The 22,486-nt window shown below is 55.0% G+C and overlaps 1 protein-coding gene across 4 annotated transcripts in view; it reads left to right on the forward strand.

The window, feature by feature from the left end:
* The first annotated feature begins 1,367 nt into the window (after window positions 1-1,367).
* Window positions 1,368-22,486, forward strand: part of IL16 (interleukin 16) — a 99,176-nt gene continuing 78,057 nt past the window's right edge. The window contains exon 1 of one of the 4 annotated variants that reach the window (XM_059179840.1): window positions 1,368-1,796. In XM_059179840.1, the coding sequence (XP_059035823.1) occupies window positions 1,757-1,796 (40 nt within the window). In that variant the 5' untranslated portion in view covers window positions 1,368-1,756. Of the gene's footprint in view, window positions 1,797-11,463; window positions 11,793-22,486 lie in introns of those variants that run through there. The other 3 variants (XM_059179841.1, XM_059179842.1, XM_059179843.1) reach the window with 3 other exon arrangements.

Here is a 22,486-nt window from a genome sequence, read left to right on the forward strand (position 1 = left end):
CTTCTTCCGTGGATGTAGATCACACCCCGCACGCGGCAACGTGCATCTTTTTTTTCACTCGGCTGTGTAGCGCAGACCTCTTTCTAGCACAATAAACCTTACTCTATCACGTTATTTTAATTTCTGCAAAGCACGCCCTGGTTCGGTAGCCCGGGCTCTCCCTGTGGCTACGGCTGGGTCCTGCTAGACTGGAAGGCCAGGTCCGGCCCCGGGTGTGGACGTCTGAGCTGCTTTCCCGTAGCTCCAGGCCTGGGCGGTTACTTGGTTCTTGGGAGCGAGGTAGGGCCTGCGGGCCCGGGATGGGGATGACGCTCAGGGAGCTGTTCCCACTTCAGGTGCTGATAGTAGAGGTTTTCAAGGCAACCCGAGGCACTGGCCTAAGAAACCCTCACTTAAGAGGTACGTGGACTGTGTGTGTTGGTCAAGGGGCCAAAGTGACCCAGAGGTGTTTTGAGCAAAGGGTTGGTAATTCGCGCACGTTCGACTCTCCAAGGTCCTGAGCGGTGGCAGCATGGACACTGGTCAAGGGGCCGGCCGTGGCCACGCCAGAGACCCAACCCAGGAAGCCCCGGGAGCTCGGGGCAGGTGCCAGGTAACCCCAGAACGGGACCAAGGTCTGTGTCACTTGCTTCCCCAGTGGCCTTTTCTCTATAGACGGAGCAGCCTTTCCTTTCAGTCCGACCCTTTGTGGCCGCGTCCCCCGAACGACCACATTCTTCCCCAGTTTCCAGCTCTGACTCTGTGCTCACTTATTGTATATTCTTTCGGTCTCTTCGGTGGGGAATCCAAGGATTTCTATAACCCAGCAATCAAGTTGGTCACTTAAAATAATAGTACATCTTGTCCAAGTCTAAAAATAAAATCTCTTGGTATGAGAAGGCAAACAGGGAAATCGAGTAGAGTTGGCAGAATGCGTTTTATAGCCCAGCGAACCAGGGCTCGCGCCCACTTTTCTTTTCTGCCTGCTTGTCCCAACATGGGCGGGAGTCAGAGCGCCTTCTGTTTGTCCTGATGAAAGACAGCCTCCACCTTCCCCGGGGCCCAACTGCCCTTCTGGGGACACAGCCTGCATTCACCAGGAGCGGCTCTGCCCGAGCCCTTAGCAGATTTTATGAAAGGCGTTTTCACTTGGATTAAACAGGCGCTGTGTTTGTGTGTGGTGTGTGTGAAGGAGAAAATGAATCACTTCAACTCTGGGCAGGGATTTTAGGTGTTGTGTTTGTCCCTCGCAATTACATAAACACACCAGAACTCATTAAAAAAAAAAAAAAAAAAGAAAAAAGTCGGGAGGTGGGGAGCAGAGCCTAGTGCTGGGTATGACCTAAACAGTTGAGCACATTTTCCATACATTCGACCTCAGAGAGGGCTGTGTTCAGTCCGCTCCCAACAGAGCCCGAGTCCAAAGGAAAGTTTGAGGTTTCACATGTCTGTTTGCGGTACAGGAAAAGGCTTGTGATCGGAGGGCTTGATTCAGTGAAATAACATTGCCTTCGTGAGCATTTGCTTCGTAAGAAGGGCAGGGGTTGGAAGCAACCGTTGTGAGACTTTAAAGATTTGCTGGCAGAGGGAAAGGGATTTTTTCCCTCCCTCCCTGCCGGGGAAAACAGTCCTAACGAGGAGCTAGCTACTTCGTAGTTTTAAGTCACACTCAAATATTCCCCGCCCAGAAGCTGCCGGCGATCCCTGGGACTTCTCCATCGGGCTGGGGCTCCGAGGGGCTTTCTGCGGCTCAGCCCCATCCTCAAAGCCCCGCGGCATGAGTTTGCAGAAGAGAATCTTCCCTCGGAGGGAGAATGGTAAGTGCTGCTTCTTCTCGGGGGTTCCTGGGGGAGCTGGGGATGGACAGTTTGCCTCTTCTCGGCATCCTCCAGGAGGGCTCTGGAAAATCACGACCTGGGTTCTGCCGTATGTAGAGAGTGTGTGTCTGTGTGTGTGTGTGTGTGTGTGCACGCACGTGTGCGTGTGCGTGCCCCTGTGAGGTGCAGCAGGACACATCCCTGTCTGTCTGCATTGTCCTTGTGAGCCAGCTGTGTGCACACTAGGGTGCTTGGCAGAGAGGTGAGCGGTGATGGTGTCCCAGGTCCCCTGAGGGGACGAGAGGGAGCCTGGGCTGGTGCAGCGGGTTTTTATGAGCCCTTGCTTCCTCTGTGAACGTTGCTGGCAGCACTGGAGGGGGGCGGGGGCGCGGCAGACGCATCCCTGTCTAAACGCATAGCTGTCAGGGTCCCCCGCTTTGAGCTCTGGTCCCAGCAGGAAACAGAACAGAAGAGGGGGCTGCTCGGCGTCTCTGTCCCCGGGAGAATGGAGCAGGGGACCTCTGAGCCTTGCAGGGCTGGGCACGGGGTGGGGGAGAGGTGAGGCTGGGAGGGGCCGGAGCCCGAGGGCCATCCTTACTGCCTTTCTGCCGGTATGGCCCAGGAGATCTGAGTTCGTTTCTTCAGTGACCTCCTTTTGCTCTGGAAACATAAACAAACAGGCACCAGGGAGAAGGATGTTAACCCTTCTGCCCAAATTTTAAAGTCAACACTGGCGGAACCTCAGCTCTGTTGTAACTTTGGCATAAGAGAGTAAACACATGGTTTTCTTTAACAGGGGGAATGAGACAAGTCAAAGGCACCCTCTGACTGTTCCAGCTGCAGGGAGATACGGAAGATAGGGCGAGAGCCCGGGGGCCCGTTGGGTAGGTTCCTTCAAAGCATCTCTGAAGTTGGAAGGAAGGCAGTGGCATATAGGGACCAAGAACCGAGCTGTGGGGTCCAGCCACCCGTCAGAATGTCTCCCTTTGGCCATAGATCATTTGGATGCATTTACTGGGGAGTCCTCAAGGGTTGGGCTTGATCTGGTATTCAGTAGGTGCTCAGTATTTGGGGAAACCATTTTATTTCTGGGGAGGCCTTGCTACTTCCTGTCCCTGGCTGCGTCTCCATGTCTGGCTGGGTTTCCTGGTAAGACGCTGGGGCAGAGATCTGTGCAGGAAGGTCACTGGAGAGTGTCCCTAGGGACACCACCTGTGTCTCCTTCCCCCAGAAGGAGAAGCTGCACAGGATACAGCTGTGATCCAGCTGATCCCATGGGTTTTGTACACCTACTGTAATGACCCATCGCTGCCTGTGGGCTGACCCAGGTCTGGGGCACAGACTTCGGCAAGGCAGCTGTCCTCGGCAGAGACTAATTCTTGCAAAGAGATTCAGCTGAGACAGCTGCGGGCAGCCCTTCGTCAGCTGTGGGGAGGAATGCCGCGGTCCTGGGTCTGGGGGCCAATCTGGGGGACACCCTCCATCCCCTTCATAGCGATGAGTAAGTCCCTTTTTCTCTGAGTTCAGCTGCAGGATAATTGGAGATTAAAAGCACAAACACCTGTCCAGCTAAGGCCTTACCCTGCCACATGACCTGGGGAAGCCCTTTCCCATCGTGGGGGCTCACTGTCCCCATCTAGACGGTGGACAGCAGGCTGCTGGAGTCCAGCTGACCTCTAGGAAGGCTCTAGTCCTGCCATCTCACAGGTTTTGAACGCGTGATGCAGCGGTTGCTTGTAGCCCCGAAGGACATGTGATGTCCTCCGCAGGCGTTTCCACTCCTCCTGCCGGGAATGGAGCCACCATACCTGGGGGGCCTCCTGAGTGCCCACGGCCCGCGGTCGGCAGAGAAGGGCTCGAAGAGGGAGGCTCGGCATGGAGCTGGGGCATACGGAGTGGGGTCTGTGCCCACGGAAGGAGTCGGAGGGCGTGGCGCACCGCCGTACTTCTTGGATAGTCAAGAGTTGCATGGTGGTGTCTAGGACAATCGTGCGTGCACTGAGTCTGTTGCCCACCGCCATCCTGCCGCCCATTTTCTACCTACTTTTCTTTCTTCTTCTTTGTTTTTAAATTTATTTGACAGAGAGAGAGATCACAAGCAGGCGGAGAGGCAGGCAAAGAGAGAGGAGGAAGCAGGCTCCCCGCCGAGCAGAGAGCATGACGTGGGGTTCGATCCCCCATGGCCTGAGCTGAAGGCAGAGGCTTAACCCACTGAGCCATCCAGGTGCCCCTCTACCTACTTTTCAATCTGCAAAGAATGAAGTCACTTTCTCAAACACTCGGAACTCATTTTCAACCACGTACTTGGGACGTTCTGGGCTGCAGACCCCAGGCTGGTTTCCGGGGATCAAACGGGACTTCTGAGACAGACGATCACCCACACGTAACTGTACGGACAAGGAGGGTTGTGTGTGTTGGGGTGCTCTGATGGAGCACTGACCGGTCTGGTGGGCCAGGGAGGCTCCCCGAGGTGGTGCTCTTTGAGCTGTTTTCTGAAGGGCGTCTGGGAGGCCGGTGGGGGAGGGGCGGAGAAACCAGCTCTAGGTAAAGGGCATGGAGCCTTGTAGGAAAGGCATGAGAGAAGAGAACTGTCCCAGATCTCACCAGCTTATGAGCGACCGCGAGCATTTCTAGGGTACTTCCAGTCGGTTGAGCGTCTGCCTTTGGCTCAGGTCATGATCTCGGAGTCCTGGGATCGAGTCTCACGTCAGGCTCCCCACTCAGTGGGGATCCTGCTTCTCCCTCTGCTGCTCCCCCTGCTTGTGCTCTTGCTCTCTGACAAATAAAGAAATAAAATCTTAAGAAAATAAAAATAATCAGGGTGACTTGTTAGCTCAGGAAATACAAGCTTTTGCTGGAGGGTTGAGGCCTCAAGACGCTTCTCTGCGAGCGTGAGCCCGTCCCCTGTGTCCCCCACACCTGGAGGGCAGCCCCCGGGAGTGTCTCTGTGACACCAGCCTCTCTCCCTCCTGAGCAGCCGCCAGTACCAGACACCAACTCCTCTGACCCTCCCTGCGGCTCTGGGAGGCAAACGCAGTTGTGTCTCTAGGTGAACAGAAATGAGGCCTGGGGACTTTCTCCCAGTGGTCTGTTTCCTTCTAAAGCCCGTGTTGATAGCGTGCTGTAGGGACCGTGGCCGAGCGGCACCGACGGTGACCCTTACATGCGTACACTCATTCCACGCGGTGGCGTTGGTTCCTGCAGTCAGCGGGATCCCCACCTATATGGGCTCAGAAACCCACAACTGATTTAAACACTCCCCAAATTATGGCTTCTCTAACTGCTCTCCATTGTATTTCTTCTGAAATATTACAGTTAAAAATCATTCAAACATACAGAAAAGGGGAAAGCGTTGCCATCAGGGAGCATAAATTCTGCCAGCAACAGTCTCCGCTACTTGTCTTCCCACGTGTCCGTCCATCCTGCCAACCGTCTGTCTGTCCGTGCCTCCTCCTTACTTCTCGGATACGTTTCTGGATGAGTTCTAGGCATTCCCTACCCTTCATGTCTAAACACGCCAGCAAGTGTGTCACCATCTGAGTTCCGTGTTCGCTCACTGTTCTTGTAGGTAGAATGCACAGAGCCTGGAAGGCGCATATCTGAAGGGCGCCGTGCGATTCGTCTTGGGAAAAGCAGACGCAGCTCAGTAAGCCCAGCTCTCGGCACCCTGCGGAGTGCTGCGCCCAGGACGCTCTCCCGAGCCCCTTCTCAGTTGTGTTCGGTTTTTACTAATAATATATTACGTGTCACTAAATTTAAACATGGAGTTTAGTAAGACACAGTACCTGCTTTGTCCTGCCTCTGCGTGGGGCAGATCTCTAGGCCGTAACGGCCCCCGCTGCGTGGGGCTGGCCTCCTGATGAGCTCAAGGGCTGACTTCAGCTGGGGGCTGCCAGGAGGGACCCCCGCACCCCAGCGGCAGGTTGCTCGGGGCTGAAGGGAAGCAAGACACTCTGCTGCTGGAGCAGGGCGTCCCCCAGTGGGCATGACGGCTGGGCTCTGGATTCTGACGAGGGGTTGGTACGGGTGACCCAGCGGGTGAGCAGCGGCGGCCCCGGACTCCTGGTCCAGTGCTCCGTCAGCGCACACTCCTCCTCCAGCCCCGCAGCGCGCCACGTCCCTCTGTCTCGGTCTGTATTTCATCCCAGCCTGTGCGTCTAGCCCCAGATCCCTCTCTCCCTCTGGCCTCCCTGCCTTTCCCTCTGTTGCTCCTTTTCCCCTCTCCTCCTCTCTTCGCACGGCTGTTGAGCCCGCACTGTTTGGGGGACAGCAAGGGCTACAGAGAGGAGGGGGATGTGGTCCCTAGCACAGAGGAGCTCACGCTTGCTGGAGACGATATGCACAAGCCAGTCCCCGTGGAGGGCTTCGGGACTGCAGGAGGGCAGCTCCTGTTCAGGAGAGCTGGGAGGGGCATCGAGGAGGACTTCCTGGAGGAGGTGACGCTGAGCCAAACCTTGAACACTCTCCAAGGGCTGGCTAGGAGACAGGGGTCTGGGCGTGAGACAGGGCAGCGCGGGGTGCGTGCAGTGAGGTGCAGAGGTGGGAGAGGAAAGCGGGAGCATCTGGGGGAACATCAGGCGCGGGCGAGACCAGCCCGTGACCTTGGGCAGGAATTTTAAATTTTTGCTTCTTGAGTCAGTCATGTCATGACAACAACAAATTAAGAAAAGAGAGTCAGGATTTCTTCATCTTTGCAAATATTGCTTTCTGCTGCAAGGCAGGAAGCAGCGCTCTTGAGATAACTGTGTGGGCTGGGAGAGGAGTGGGGTCCAACCGCCTCGCTCCACGGTGTGGGGGTGGGGTGGGCGGCACCCAGGCTGGTGGGGCCTCTGGCGTCCTGTCAGAGACCCCGAAGACAGGGACTCGACACCCCAGTGTGAGCACGCAGACCCAGGGGTCCTGCCAACGCCCCGCGGAGAGGAAACCCTAGTCCCTCACCCCTGCCCTCGCCCCCGCGGGTCGCTGACTAACACCTGGCCTTCTCGGGGAGCCAGGTGGAGGGGAGGCCAGGCCAACAGTCCTCCTAATCTTGGCCTTGAAAAAGCACCAGGCAGCCCAGACCGCTCCCTCCCGCAGTGGGCATTTTAACCCTTTCTAAGCCTGTGCTGGGCTGCCTGGTTCGAGATTTCCGTTCCCTGACTCAGCTCATGCTCAGGGACAAGGGCTGCCGGGACCCTGTGGGCACACAGCCCTGGGCTCGAATCCCGGCTCTGAGCTTTCAGAACGTCGCTTTACCACTGCACTTCCTCTGTCTCCCCGGCCAGGCAGGGGAATGGGGACAACCGAGGTCACCCGCCTCATCGTGGAGCCAGCCATCGTGGCCCAGCGTCCGGCCCACGGTGGGTGTGCGCACAGAGGGTGTCCACCAGCCAAGCCTGCAGCCCCACGTGCTTTCTTCTCACGCCATGCCCGTGGACGAAACCACGAGCCTCTGCGTGTCCAGGCCGCGGGGCTGTTGGGGCTCCTAGAAATAAACTCTCTTCCCTTGGAGAGACAGTCCCGCTATTTCTTAATCCTGGTGAGGAGCTAGGATGGAGAGTGTGGCCACGCTTCTTGAGTTTAAAGCTGTGCCCAATCAGATTCATTTGATTAAGAAACTATCTGTAAGAGATCTTTGTAGGCTCTGAAATGCAAACAGATGCGGAAGCGTGTTACAGGGCATTAGTCACTTATTTACTTGTTCAGTCGTGGGCTGATTGTTTGTTGAGCCCTTAGGGGCCCAACGTGTCCTTGAGCTGCAAACCCTGTAGTGAATGAGGCTGGCGATGTCTGTTGGGGGGACAGACCGCTGACACACAGGCACCCAATAGCACCTCCGGGCAGCAGCAGGTTCCCCGAAGAGGGAAAAGCGCAGGTGTACCGGGGAGTGCCCGGGGGCCGGTGCAGGTGGAGTGGACAGGGAAGGCCACATGTAGGGCATCAAGGCAGGAAGGAGCCCACCATGTGCAGATCTGGAAGCAGAGCCTTCCCAGAAGCGAGCACTTTGGACCAGCACGTTAGGGTGACGTGGGCTCGGTGTGTTCGAGAAAGGGAAGATGACCGGGCCTGGGGATATGGTAAGGCTTTGGGATGTGATTTGGAAAAAGTGACGCAAAGTCTTGGGTGAATATGTGGGGCCTCTGGCCCGTAGACGGCTTGTTCCTAACGATGCTCGTGCTCCCGCGACGCTGTCAGAGAGGTTTTTTAGGAGGGGGACCAGCCTGCAGAGGAGTCGGCCGGTCCCCAGGGAGCTGCCTCCGTCTCTCCCTGTGATTGTGCGTCTGGCGGCAGGGCCTGGTTCTTCAGTGCTGGACCCTGGATTCCTGGGCTTTTGCAAATGAATGGATGATGGTGACAGTTCTGCAAACATGGCGTCTGGGAGGAAGAGATGGGAAGGGGGCAAACCCAGAGCGCTGCTCGGGGTGGGAGTCTTGGGGATCCCTGGTCAGTCTCCAGGTGGAGATGCTGAGCAGGAGGCAGGAAAAAAGAGTTCCTGAGTCAGAAGTGAGTCCGTGGCTGGAGGCGTGGGTTTGGGAGCTGTTGGCCCAGGGGCAGCCTGCATGCGGCGGGACCTGATCCTCACGGCATCTCAGTGAGGCTCTGGGACATGGCAAGGGTGCACGCTCGGAGTGGACAAGTGAGAGAAGGGAAGGCTGGTGGGCGCACAATACGTCTCTGCAGAAGTCAGTGACAACTGTCACAGCAAGTAAGACCTCTGGTCCCGTCCTCACGACCTCAAGTTCATACCATGAAGAATTCCTCAGGGTTTTTAAAGAATGCCAGCTAGGGCTGTGCTTGGACCTCCCAGGAGCCCTGTCAGATTGTTGGATTGCTGTCCCCATTCTGCAGAATGGAACAGTGAGGCTTAGAAAGGGCACGGGACCGGGCTAAGCTCAAGGGAGGGCTGGCGCAGAAGCTGGGGTCCCTCATCTGTTGTGAGGCCAAGTGTGACCCTCTTGATCTGGCTGCTTTTGGACCAGAACAGACAACCCCGTTGCGGTGTTTTAAAAAGAACGCACTTTTTGTTTTGCCTTCTGAATATTTTGATTTGTGATAGCAAACGTGTACTACTTTCACAATTTAAAAAAAGCAAGGGGAGCATCAGAAGAAATTGTGGACATAGAGTTAAGAAAAAAAATGGATGAAAACATCAGCGCATAAGTAGACCTCTCCAGTAGTCCTGAAAGATGCCGGCTCTGCGGGGAGACTTGGGAAAGGCCTCCTGGTCCCAGGGCGTGAATCCTGAGCGGACCTGCAGAGGTATCTGGGCACGTTAAGCCACCATGTGAACACGCTCTGTGCATTACATTTTAGGGTATCGGTTGTCAAACTCTAGCAAGCATCGGAATCGCTTGGTGAAGATTTCTGGGCTCCCTGGGCTGGAAAGAGCAAGGTGCTGTTTTCCCGCTGGAACGTGTGCGTCTTCCCAGACCCTGCAGGCGGTGTGGCTGCATCTGAGGGCTGCGAGGCCCCCAGACGGGGGTTTCAGGTGCTGCGCGCAGCACCTGTGCGCTCTAGGAAGACAAGTTGCTCGTTCCTCGTGCTCTAGTCTCCCCATCTGTGAAATGGGTCTAGGGATAGAACCCGTTCCACGGGGGTGAGGACGGGGAAAGTGAAACCGAGTGCTGCTCGGCGGCGAACGCACGGACAGCTGTCTGCCGTTGCCTGCCCGTCCTCACGTCACCGGAACACACGTGTGTCTGCGTGTGCAAGCGTGTGCGTGTTCCAGGACACAGAGGCGATCACGTGGAGGTCAACCTTGGTTTTCATGCTACGGAAAGGTGAAGACACAGGTGGAAGGCGCACGGGTGTGGCGTGCTGGGGGCTGCTTCTCCTGCGGGCCCATCCCTCACGAGCTCTGTGCTCAGAGTCTTTAACCCCGTCCGGCTGATGAACGAGCTAAAGCAGAGACACGACCCAGATCCTGCAGTATGACCTGGGCTACATGCGGCCTGACACCAGCAGTGCGGGCTCTCCCGCCGGCTCTCTGGTCCCTTTCTGCTGGTACGCGGCGAGCTGGCCTATGGGGTGTCGGGTGGCAGTGGGAAGTCTGTCCTTTTTCTGGAGGGGGTCCTGCAGGGCACAGATGCAGTGGTTTCCACCTTGAGGTGCAAAGCACCCTGTGTCGGTAAGGATCTGGGCAGGACCTCACCCGTACCTTGGAACGAATTCGCCATCGGCTAGTTAAGCAAGAAAGGTCATCTGGTAGTAGGACAGGCGGGACCGGATGCAGCATGGGTCATGGCGGCCGGAAGTGGGGGGCTTAGGCTCGGTGTAGGAGGGAGGCTGTGGGGTCTGGGAAGGGTGAGGCTGGCCTCCAGAGGCCTGGGGTACTGCATCAGTCCCAGCCTTTCTGCCAGAACGAGCATGACAGCCCCAGGAACTGCTGCCTGGGCCCGGGCCCCAGCTGCACGGTGCCCAGGGAGTGGAGAGAGGCTGCGTGTGTGCACAGAAAAGCTAGCACTGACTGGGGCCTCCACCTCCTGCCCATGAGAAGTTCCTCCTCTGCTGCCCTCCAGACTCAGCCCTGCAATGTGCGACTGTCCCCCGCACCTGCCGACAAAGACAGCTCTGTCTCCAACGTGCCTCCCGGCGACCGTGGGCCTGGCGGCCCCGGCAGCAGCTGAGCCTCGGCAGCCAGCCCCGCTGGAATTCCAAGGGCGTCCCACGGGATGCACCTACACCCTCATTAAAGCCGCCAGGAAGTCCTGAAATATTTGCTGGGGGGCGCGAGGGCACATTCCACGCTTCGTAAGAGGCCCCCCTCCCGACGTCCCGGCCTGGCACACGCCATCGGCTCACAGAGCCTGTGCTGAGGACACGCGTGGGAGGGGGCTGATGGGCTGAATGCCACCCTTTGACTGAGCTCCGCAAGGGGACACGTGGGGGCAAAGCACCCCGATCACACGGCAGTCATCCCGAGAGCAGAAACAGAAGCGCCTTGTCCCTCTGGGCCGTGGTGCTCCGCTCGCCCTGTGTCCGTCCCAGCCCGGCTCTCTTGCCTGCGTCCCCTGTGGGGCTTTACCGAAGCAGAGTGACAGGCCCCGCCCGCACAGCCTCCCATCCAGGAGGACTAGGGCCCTGCCTGATAATCTGCATTTCTAGGAGCCGGGGCTGATCCCGCTGGCTTGGGCACCAGACTTTGAAAAGCACTGAGCAGCATCCGTTCCCACGCCCGAGAGCCATTTTTTAGCGCAGGGACAGAGATGCGGTGCTGCAGATGGGGAGCGTGGGCTTCGGCGTTGGGTGGGTCCAGTAGGTCCTGGTTGGGTGACCTCAGGGAAGTTGCTGAACTTTGCTGAGCCAGCGATGGGCTGTGACCCCAGGCCACTGGGTCTCCGAGCTCTGCAAATTTTTGGGTGGTGATAGCTTTCACCTGTGATATGGGTATGAAAATATTTGCTCCATCGGTGGCAAGCCTGTGCGAGCTGATGTTTCTGTAGAGCCCCGAGCCGTGCGCCGGGCACAGCGTGCGCCCTGAGTCACACTCGATGCGTTCCCACCCTTCCAACCTCTCCTGGCTTGTCCAAGGAAGGCAACGCCAGGAACAAGGATCCTTACTGGGGTTCTGGGTTCCTGGGTTGGACTGGCCTCCTGGGTGTTCTCTCCAGCCCAGCAGATGGTCGACTCTGTTCCAGGGCCGAGCAGCCCAGTGCTGGCAGCTGCCCCATCGGACCGAGGCTTTTCACGTGGAGAAGTCAGATGGCCCAGGCCGGGAGTCTCTGAGCAAAGCCGTGCCAGCCTGGACACGTTTGCCCCAAGTCACCTGTCCAGAGCAGGTGGTCAAGCAGCATCTGACTCAGAGCCTCCCAGCCACCGGGGCCGGGGATCTGACCCAGAGACCGGCCTCCGTGCGAGCGAGGAAATCCGCTTCTCATTGCCGGCCGGCTCGGACCCAGGCCGCGGCCCCAGGCTGGCCCAGACCGATGGTGTCTCGGTCCCTGCTGGGCGCTTGGAGAGGAAAGTAAGGGAGGTGGCCGCTCTGGGGACCGTGTACGGGGAGGTAGGTGGGCCCAGGTGAGTGAATGTCCCTCGGACGGACAGCTGCTCTGCCCGGGAGGCTGGCCTCGCTGACCTGTGTGGGGGCGCGGCTTGGTTGGGGGAGGGGCTTCATGGCCTGTTTGGAAGCTGTGCTGGGGCCTGGGCAGGAACGGAAGCCACAGTGCTTGGCTGGGAGTAGCTGGGGTGAGGGGACATGGCTGCTGTGCCCCCTGCCCTGGCTCGCCATCCACGGGAGTTTGTGGTTCTGGGATGTCGGGCTGTGGGACCTCCTGCTCGGTGCAGGGTCTGCGGCAGGGAGCAGAAGGGAGAGGGCCGGAGAGAGGTGGAGGCCCCGGGGTAGGTTTTCCAGCTGCCGCCAGGCTCCTCCTCCCTGAAGTGCGCCGGGAGCACAGACATCTTTGACCTTGATCCTCTCTGGGACCTTGACTGGCCGTCAGTCTCTCCACTGTCGTGGTCGGGGTCCCACCGCCAGTTCCCCGGGAGGTGGTCCTCCCTGATGAACGCGCTTGCGTCTTTGTGGGTGGAGGAAATCTCCTTCTCTCTGCGGACGCGGGGAGCATCTACCCTTCCTTCTCCTCACAAACGAATCCCCTCCTATAAGCGGACCCCCCCCCCCCCAATGCCCTTCCCCGAGCACAGCAGCTCTGTCCCAGGAGCCCAGCCCCAAGGCAGCCCGGGGAGCCGCTATCTGTGGCTCTGCTTCCCTTTCCTCTGGGCCCCTGGGGAAGGACCGGAGTGTTCCTGGCTTGCCTGCTCCTCCATTCTCCGTTGGTGTCTTGCTGTAAGTGGCTCAGCAGGTACGATCCCCGTAGAGGCGCCCCTTTCCTCCAGGCCAGGTGAGGACAGAAGCTATCAGGCCGGGCCAGGTGCCTCCACGGAAGCCCTGCTGTTGGTTTGTTCAGTCCCCGGTGATGCTCCCGAGTCACACCCAACCCCCCAGCCCGTCCCTGTGCGTCTTCCTGCCCCAGGCACCGCGTTCTAGAATGTTTGCAGGTGGCATCTTGTTGGAGCCTCTCAGTGTCCCTGGCTTAGGAAGTGTGTCCCCAAAACGGAGAGCTAAGGTAACGTGCCCAGGATCACTCAGCTAGAAAGTGGCTTCCCGGGACCTTCACCCCAGCCTGACTCCAAAATCTACGCTCTTCACAGCTCTGATACACGCCTAGCAAATGTCTGTATTTACTAAACATGAAAACGATCTTAACTTTCCTGGGTGAAATTGGGTTCTCCTTACCTACAGCAGGTGTTTTCTAGCTCTTTCAATCCAGGGGGACTTCTTCAGAACTGAAATCGTTCATGAAAACTCACATGTAAACTGTCAAACGCAGAATTGTCCAGGCGGAAGGTGAGCCAGGAGCGTGGGACACGCCCTTGGCCAGCCTGCCACCCCCTCCCCCGCCACCCCTCTCTGGGGCCCAGCGCGGACCCCAGGGTTTCGGGGTCACGTGGGGACGGAACACCCAGAACTGAAATCCACTCGCCAGTGCGATGAGGCCCTTGTTCCTCACAGGCTCCTCCGTCTCGTCAGCCCGAGCCGGCATTTCGGCGTCTTGGCTCCTGCTCGCAGCCCGGCTCCGGGGCCACTGAGAGATTCGCTCCGACATGAGGACAGAAGGTCTTTCAAGCCTTCCTGCCTTCGTGCCCGCTGTTCTCTTGACCGGACACGCGTTCTCTCGAACTCCCACCTTTCTTTCTCCAGGTGGAAAGCCCGGCTTCAGCTTTCTGGCCCCAGTTCGTGGGCCCATTCCTCGGTGAGGCCACTTAGCGAGTGACCGCAGGCAGTGGCTCCCCCTTCAAACCCGCATTAGGACACTCCCACTCTCGGAGTCGTCTCCGGGGCCCACATCTGCCTTCTCCAGCAGAGTTCAAGTCCGTGCCTTCCTCCTCGACGTGCCGTCCGCGCCGGGCACGCGGTGAATGGCAGGAAGCTGTTTGTTGCCTGAACAAGGGAGGAACAGCCCGGACATAACCTTAGCCGCAACCATCTTACCTTGTATTAACACTGTCCATTCGGGCTGGCAACAAATTGTCACCCGTAAGATTTTTTTTTTGATCCTAAGGCACGAATTAGTGAGGATAGCAACACACTCTCATCCCCGGGTGCAAAAAAATATCCCGAATTGCAAACGAAACCAACTGTTCTAGGTGTGGGTAAGAGGGCGGCTTGAAGTAGGAACGCGCTTCTCGTTTTTCTCTTGTGTTCAACCTTTGTTGGCCCCGTCGGCTCCGCAAGGTTGCCCAGCATCTGGCAGAGATGCCGAGGGTCTCCGCCGGAGAGATTGCCGAGCAGACGGGGGACACGGCACCACGTGTGGAGGGCAGGTTGGGGGGCAGCCAGAGCCCAGGGGAGCCTCTGGACTGGGCACCCTTGGAGAGGCTGGAGGGCAGGGCGTGCCCCGGGGGAGCGGCTCTGGGCTGGCGGCGCCTCTGCATGGGGACCCGGGAGCTGGGACCACCCATAGACGGGGCTCTCCTAGGGATTGCTCTGGGTCCTGCTCTTGCTCTGTGGTCTGCATGGACAGCTGGCCAGACACGTTCTCACGGCTCTTCCAGCAGCCGGGACGCGGCTGCTCTGCCAGTCAGCGGCTGGAGGTGGCCGCCGTGGACGCATCCTCATGGCGGGGACAGCCGGCACCTGTGCGGGCCCCCTGCGGACCACAGCATCCGTCTTCTGGCAAAGCGACGCTGGGGCAAACTCGAGCCCCCTCCTCCTTCCTCTCTCTGCAGCCAAAGAGTAGAACAGGGGATTTCAGAATCCATCCTGGCTCCTAAATCTGCGGGGAGACAAGCAAGGGCAGGGACATTACCGTGTCCGCCGCGAGAACATTCAGTGGCTCAGAAGAATGGGGCCGAGTGGGAAATGAAAGCAAATGTTCCTGATGAAGCGGCTGTGGGCAGTCAGGGAAGGCGTTAGGAGAGTGGTTTTCAGACAAGACCCACAAGTGCTCTGGAAATCCGTTTAGTGCCTTGAGACCAGCATTGCTTTTAAAAGAAAAAAAAAAAAATACGAGAAGAATAGAGTATATCAGAATGCACCAGGCTCCAAGCAAAGGCGTATTGTATATCGTTTCTGTCGTGTTTTTACTTCACTACGCCGTAGTAAGGATATCGTTTCACGAAACGCTTGTCTTGGTGATCTATGTTTACGCACGTCTGTGTGTTTACAAACTTTTATACACACATGTATCTCCTATGTGTTTATGCGGTATGTATTGTGTGCAAAATGTAAATTTTTACAGTAAGACAGGATCTACAAAGTTTCAAAAAGCAATGGATAGGATTTGGAACAGAGATGGGTAGGGAGAGCATTTTAAACCCCAAAGATCCCCGATCTTCTCTTCCAGCAAGGTGGCCGTCTCCCCATCAGCCGAGGCAGAGATCCCGGACTGAGTCAGCCCTGAGTTTGTCTCTTTCTGTTCTTGTCTTTTCTTAAATGGATCAGAAGGGCTCGAGCAATGGAAAGGTCAGGGAGGTCTGGCAGGTCCCCAGCCTCATGCACCTTTCCTCTCCTTGTGCTCTGAGCAGGAGCTCAGGAGACCTGAGCAGGACACCCCTGGCGCGGCCTCGAGCCATGTCCCTGTTCTCTGTTCCCCATGCATTGGGCTGATTAGTAAACACAGATAATACAACCATGTGTATGTGTGTGGTGCGTGTGGGTGTGTTGACAGAAATAGAAGTAAGATATGTCATTTCTTACCAAAAGGCAAACCTAAACCCGTCATCTTACACAGCATACACACGCACACACACGCACACACATGCACACACACACATACGCACACATGCACCCACGCACACAGAGGCAGCGGCGGGACCACAAATTCTGCAAAATCTTTTGACGAAGATGTTGTAGTTAACTGGGGACCAGTTTTCCCCCATGCTCCTGCCTGCTGTTCAGAAATGATCCCTGATGACATTTTGGTGGGATTCTGAATTTTTCTATTTCCAAACACACACACACACACGCACACACACACTGCTCCACAATTTTTTTCCCCCGCTTCATACAGCACAAAAAAGTCTACCTCATTCTTCTCCGGGCATGAAGAGCTGTCCCTGTATCTTCAAGGTCAGAATCGATACAAAGTAGCCGGGACAACTCTCTGGGTATGTCCCAGGATAGGGATAAGTGGGCCAACTTTCCCCCGTTAGAGGTCGTTCAGGCCAAGTTACCACACAGAGTCCGTAAGATGTTTGATTCGACTTTACACATTTTATCTGGACAGGAAGCACCTTCCCACGCCACATGCAGGTGTCCCCAGTCATTTGGTAATTATCGAGCGATTGGTAGGAGCCACTGGCTGAGTCGGGTCTGGCGGTCCAGCTCTGAACACGGGGACAAGCGCCTGCCGGGGTCAGACTCGGGCTGCGCTGTGGGGAGAGCGGGTTCTCAGAGAGCACAGACCCCCTCCCCGCCAGCTAAGATAGCGCTGGGGTCTGGAGAGCGGCATGGTTGGTTCTGAGCAAGTGTCACCTAAGGAGGAGGCATGGAGAGTGGTGAGAATCTAGCACAGTCAACGGAGACCGAGGACGTGCGAGACATGGGCAATGCCTGTGCGGGGCCCGAGGGCTGGGGCAGGGGGCGCTTCGGAGGCTCCCGGGCCAGTGATCCAGTGAGGGGTCCAGAAAGGAGCGGAGCAAGAATGGGCCCACCGGGCTGATGACGTCAGAGCTGACGCCGGGCCACCGAGACGAGTCCCGTCCGTTCAACCAGTCATGTTCTTAGCGAGACCATCCGAGAGGACGCACATGAGAAAAACCACCTGTGAAGCAACGGGGTGTCCTTGTCCCCAGACGGTCATGTGTTCTGAAGCACGGGGACTGGGAGGTCCGCATCCGGGAGGGGGCGAGGGAAGACCCATCAGACATGGCGGCACGCTCGGAATGGACAGAGAGGAAAGACAAAGTCCCAGTATGGCGCTCAGAGACTCTCGATGGGGCCGCCAGCAACCTAGAATCAGAGTGCATGTCCTCTCGGTCATTGAGGAGGACTAGAAAGGGAGATTGACTGGAGGGGGAAGCAAGGGAAGGAGGTGACTGAGGAGCCACACCTAGAGAAAACATGGCGGAAGGAAGATGTCTGGATTCGGAGGAAGACAACGTTCTACATTAAATACGTGTGAGGCGTACCGTGGGTAACATAAGACGTGAGATCATCCCTTTGTTGGCCTTTGTCCAACGTGGGGCTAAACCGCGTGGATTCACATCTATGTGGATTCTTTTGGAAAAAAAGTGCAGTGTGGTAGTGTAAGTGGATTTTTTCTTCCTTATGATTTCTTTAACCGCATTTTCTTTTCTCAAACTTATGTGATTGTAAGAATCTCTGTGGTACATAAATTACACAAAATGTGTGCTTATCAGCTGCTTATGTCGTCGGTAAGTCTTCTGGTCAATGGTAGGCTGTTGGTAGGTAAGTTTTTGGGGGAGTCGAGAGCCAGGTGTGTCGCTAGCCCCCCTGTTGTTCAAGGGTCATGTGTGTATTTAAAAAAGAAAGACTCCCAGATTCAGCTTAAAAAATAAATGAAAAAAGAATTAAAAAATGAAACCTAAAAAAACCCCACATTCTCCCTCCCAATCTAGTTCCATCCCTCTTTTAAGAGACACATTTAAAACATAATCGCATCAAATGAAAAGGGACAGAGCAAATGCAGATGAGAAGAAAGTGGGGTAGCGGACCAGATAAATATGGGGTCAATCAAGAAGTTCCTCGGGGCGCCTGGGTGGCTCAGTGGGTTAAGCCGCCGCCTTCGGCTCAGGTCATGATCTCAGGGTCCTGGGATCGAGTCCCGCATTGGGCTCTCTGCTCAGCAGGGAGCCTGCTTCCCTCTCTCTCTCTCTGCCTGCCTCTCTGCCTACTTGTGATCTCTCTCTGTCAAATAAATAAATAAAATCTTAAAAAAAAAAGAAGAAGAAGTTCCTCCCACAAAAGGAGGACAAAACAGAGAACACAAAACAGAGACACAGACATCAGAGTACTTCACACACCCGATAAAGCCCCTGACGTACACAAAACAGAAACGTCTGGGATATGAGAAACGCGATGTCAAATTCGAATGCACAGCCGTCTAACCCTTGTCAGATTAATCAGATGAAATATAAGTAAGGAAATAGATGTGTTGAATTGCATGAAGTCAAAACTGGGTATATATGTATATACATGTATCTTAATATCACATTTGGACACATACATCTTTGAAGTTTCAAACAGAGAATTCTAATTCTTTGGAAATGTGCACGCCACATTGAAAACACTTAGTCACGTCGCATGCTGGCTCGCAAAGTAAACCTCAATAAATTCCACCAAGTAAAAAATGTCCAGGACACATCCTGTGGCCACGATGCAATTAAACTGGAATTTTCTAATAAAAAAAATTATAAGAACAGCAAGGCTGCCTCTTGGAGTTCTGACCATAAGACCTGAACGAGGACCAGAGCAGTCCCCTGCAGGACGGAGCCCAAGTTGGAAATCAAAACTACAATTACAGACCATTTATGAAACAACAATTGAATGTCATGTTTCAAAAATCCATGGGGTTGCAGCCACAGGGACACTCGGAGGAGGAGTTCTAGCTTTAACTAACGGCGATGATGTCAGCAGTACTGGGAATCACAAATAGCCCAAGAGTTGTGTGATGGGCTTGACATCCAGCATTTTAATTTATTCTCACAAAGTTGCCATGGAGTGGCCACCACCATCATCTGCATTTTACCAAGAATGGGACTGAGTCACAGAAAGGTCAAGCAGACGTTCAAGGTCAGACACTTAGTAAATGATTGCACTGGGATTTGAACCCAGGTCGAGCTGGGCTCTGAAGTCATAGCAGGTGACCACAGCATGCCATTCTGTCCTCTCCGAAACAGGAAGAACAGATCTGAGGCAATCAAATACAAAGCTGTAGAAGGTAGAAAAAAGAAAATATCAGAAACACGGGTTGGGGGTGTGTGGAAGGAGTAAAACTCAAGCAGAAATAAATGTAACAGAAAGCAAACCAAAAAGAGAAGTTTGCACTGGCTCTTGGGCTCAGTCCTTTGGAAGTGCGGATGGCACCATCTGGTCGAGTCAGAGCAGAGAGGAGGGTGACCGACAGAGCCTGTGCACAGAGTTCTGCAGAAGACCTTGCAAATTCATGGGCAACTCCTTGCTAATAAATACAAAAAGCAAGTCGTTGCAATTGACAAAGGAAAAGACTTTTGGATAAAATTGAGTCGTCCGATAACCAAGGAGAGCTTCAAGGAACCACCTCAAAAGCAATGCCAGAGCCAGAAGATTTTACAGAAAAGTTACTTCAAGCTTTTACTAGGTGTATCTTAGACAATCCAACCCTTTCAGAGGGTAAGAGGAGATGTTGGCATCTCGAATCCTTTATAATGCCAGCACGACCCAGGAAGATGATGGGCTGTTTCTGTCTGGGGACATAGACAGAAAAATCCTGAGCAAAATATGGGCAAGTGAGTCCTGGTGTTTAGTAAAAACTGCAAGTTGTGAGCCAGTGGGACGTGAAATAACATCAGAGTATAGGTGACCCAGCCTCACGACAGTCAGAGGTTCCTTCCTGCAGACAAATCGGAAGAGGAAAGGTACGTGCGTATGCCAAGCAGCTGAGACAGCATTTAATAAACACCCATTCTTGGTGGAAATGCATCCCAAGTTAGAAATAGTAGAATATGTCCTCGATATAATAAAAATAATTTTTTCCTTGATACAGCAGTCCGTATCCTCCCTACCATCAAATGCTTCCGGGAACTTCCCTCACTGTCCAGAAAAAGACGTGGCATGCCCCTGTGTACCATTGTTTACTGATGTCCTGCATGGAAACTTCAGTGATATTAAAAAAAGAAAAGGAAATAAGTAGTATATGCATTTTTAAATGAAGTACAAATTTTAAAAAGATTTTATTTATTTATTTATTTGAGAGAGAGAAAGAGCACGAGATGGAGAAGAAGCAGACTCCTCACTGGGCAGGGAGCCCGATGCGGGACTCGATCCCAGGACCCTGAGATCATGACCTGAGCCGAAGGCGGCGGCTTAACCCACTGAGCCACCCAGGACCCCAAGATCATGAGCCGAAGACAGATGCTTCACCGACTGACCCACCCAGGCACTCTTAAACGAAGGAAATTTTTAACATTCAGTTGGAATCAGTTGGAAACTCAAGAGAAGCTGTTGAGGACCTAGGGCTTCAGGGAGTATGAGAGATCTACAGGGTTGTCAATTATGAGCTGAATATGCAAAATCTGCGACTTACTTATGGACAAGCAATACCCAACTAGAAAACTTATTTCACAAATGGTACCATTCTCAATAGAAACAGAAGCACTGGGGAATAAATTTAGTTAGAGATATGTAGAGCCTAAATGAAGAGTATAAAATTTGATTGAAAAGAAAATGTTTAAAAAATGAAGAAATGTTCTCGGGTGGGAAGACTTTCTCCCCAAGTTCATCTGCAAACCGCAGGCGATCTTAATAAAAATTTCAACCAGATATTTCAGAGCCTGAGAAAAATCGCTGTAAAGTTAACCAGAACTACTTGTGGGCAAAAATTTGCCATAAATTTCAGTTTTGTTCTTCAAAACAGGAACCTTTATTTTTCTGGTTCTGAGTGTGATACATGGTATAAGGAATAAAAAAGATCAGGCAAAGAAATTATTAAGTAGGAATAAAAAGCTTTCTTGTAAGACCATGCCCTGGCACTTTATGTACCCTCCGGAAAAGTCATTAACAGTTTGGTGTTCGCTAATATGAGTACATTTCTGAAAACAAACTTGGTCTTTAGAACCATTTTACAGTGTTTCTCAGCGTTGTGGTATACGGTGGACTTCTTTCCGCGCCCACATACGGAGATTTCTTTCTTTCTTTCTGTCTTTTCTTTTTTTTTTTTTTAAGATTTTATTTATTTATTGGACAGAGATCACAAGCAGGCAGAGAGGCAGGCAAAGAGGGGGAAACAGGCTCCCCGCAGAGCAGAGAGCCCGATGCGGGACTCGATCCCAGGACCCTGAGATCATGACCTGAGCCGAAGGCAGAGGCTTAACCCACTGAGCCACCCAGGTGCCCCATACGGAGATTTCTTATACGCGTGTTATTGGCGGCACGATTCACCGCTGACTGCGCACAACATAACACAATCTCTCACTGAAGGACATGTAGGCTGCTTCCACTACTTTGATTTTTTTGCCTTTCATCTTGGTACCTCCTGGGGGTACTTCCCTCGGTTTCCTTGGGGGTGAGCACGGTCGTCTGCCCTCAGGGGGCCGTCCTTGAAGCCGTAAAGGGGCTGCACATGGCACTTGAGGCTACATGGTCCCCTCCGTGTCCCAGCCGCAGCCGGGACCTTTGTGCTCCTGCCTGTCCCTCCTCCCCGTGACAGGCCGCCTCGTGTGTGGCAGCAGCATTTCCCAAGCATCTCCCATGAGCAGAGCCGAGCTCTGGGCACCGGGTTCCATAAGAAGTGTCCTTAGCTGGTCCCTTCCGAGCAGGGACGGGTCAATGTGCCCTTGGTGAATGCGTCCAGATACTTCCCGAGAGGAATTATACCTTCAGCCTTTACCACGTTGGAGGGAATCCGTATATTGAAGGGGAAAGGGCCGCCCCACTTTGTCCTTTGTCTCAGAGGCCTGGGTGTTGGGGAGGGCGTCCTGATGACCCCGCGCGTGCCTGCATGTTGAGGGCTGAGACGACCTTCTTCCAGGGAGCTGAGAGTGCGGCCGTCCAGGTGAGGGGCGCCTCCAGCGTCTTACATACCCGCCTTCTAGGCTCCTCCAGAGCAGCAGTTTCCAAAATGTCTTTCTGGTGGCTTGGCCTTGTCAGCTACTCTGAGAGGCGGCCCAGGGGGCTCCCTGTCCCTGTGACGTCAGCTGGCTGCCTGGAGTCCCTCATTCTGTGGTCCCAGGTGGGGGACCTTCTCCTAGAGTCACAGAACCTGCGGGTGGCGGAGGGGCGGATGGCTAGAGAGAGACAAGGAGAGGGAAACACAGAGAAAGACGTGTGTTCTGAGGGGTCGGCTCACACAATTGTGCAGAAGTCCCACGATCTGCCAACCCGCAAGCTGGAGGCCCCGGGAACCGCGGGGCGTACTCTACGCCAAGCCCACAGCCCCCGAGAACCAGGACAGCCAACGTGTAAGCCCTAGTCCCAGTTCAAAGCCTCCAGAACCACAGCCCAGGGCGGGAGTGGATGGGGTCTGTCTCAGCACGAGCCCAGCACGCTTGCCCTTCCTCTGCCTTGTTCTATGCAGACCGTCAAGGACGAAGGACTTTCCTCAGTCTACATTCCAAGGCTCGTGTCTTCTGCAAACGCTGTCACAGGCACCCCCGGGAAGAACGTCTGACCAGCGATCTGGGCATCCCGCGGCCCCCTTGGGCTGTCACGGAGAATTATCCGTCACACGTCTCACCTTAGCCCAACGGTGGGGAGACGAGCTCCCCATCCTCACTACCGGCTGGGAAACAGCCCCGAGGTGTCTCACCGTTTGCCCGGTCCCGTGCCCGCGTCCAGACACACACGCCCAACCGGTCCCAGCCCCAGGCCCCGAAAGAGCAGGGCCCCGAACGTCCTCCCCTTCAACCCGCCTCCGCGTCCCTCTTCGGTTCAGGACAGAAAACACCCCCTGGGCCGCAGTGACCCAGCTTGAAAAATTGCCTTTGATATAAGACACTGTCGGGGAATTCAGAAATTTGAAACACATTTTATCAGCGAGTTCACTTTTCTCCAT

Source organism: Mustela lutreola, chromosome 7, assembly GCF_030435805.1.
Source record: "Mustela lutreola isolate mMusLut2 chromosome 7, mMusLut2.pri, whole genome shotgun sequence".
NCBI lineage: Eukaryota > Metazoa > Chordata > Mammalia > Carnivora > Mustelidae > Mustela > Mustela lutreola.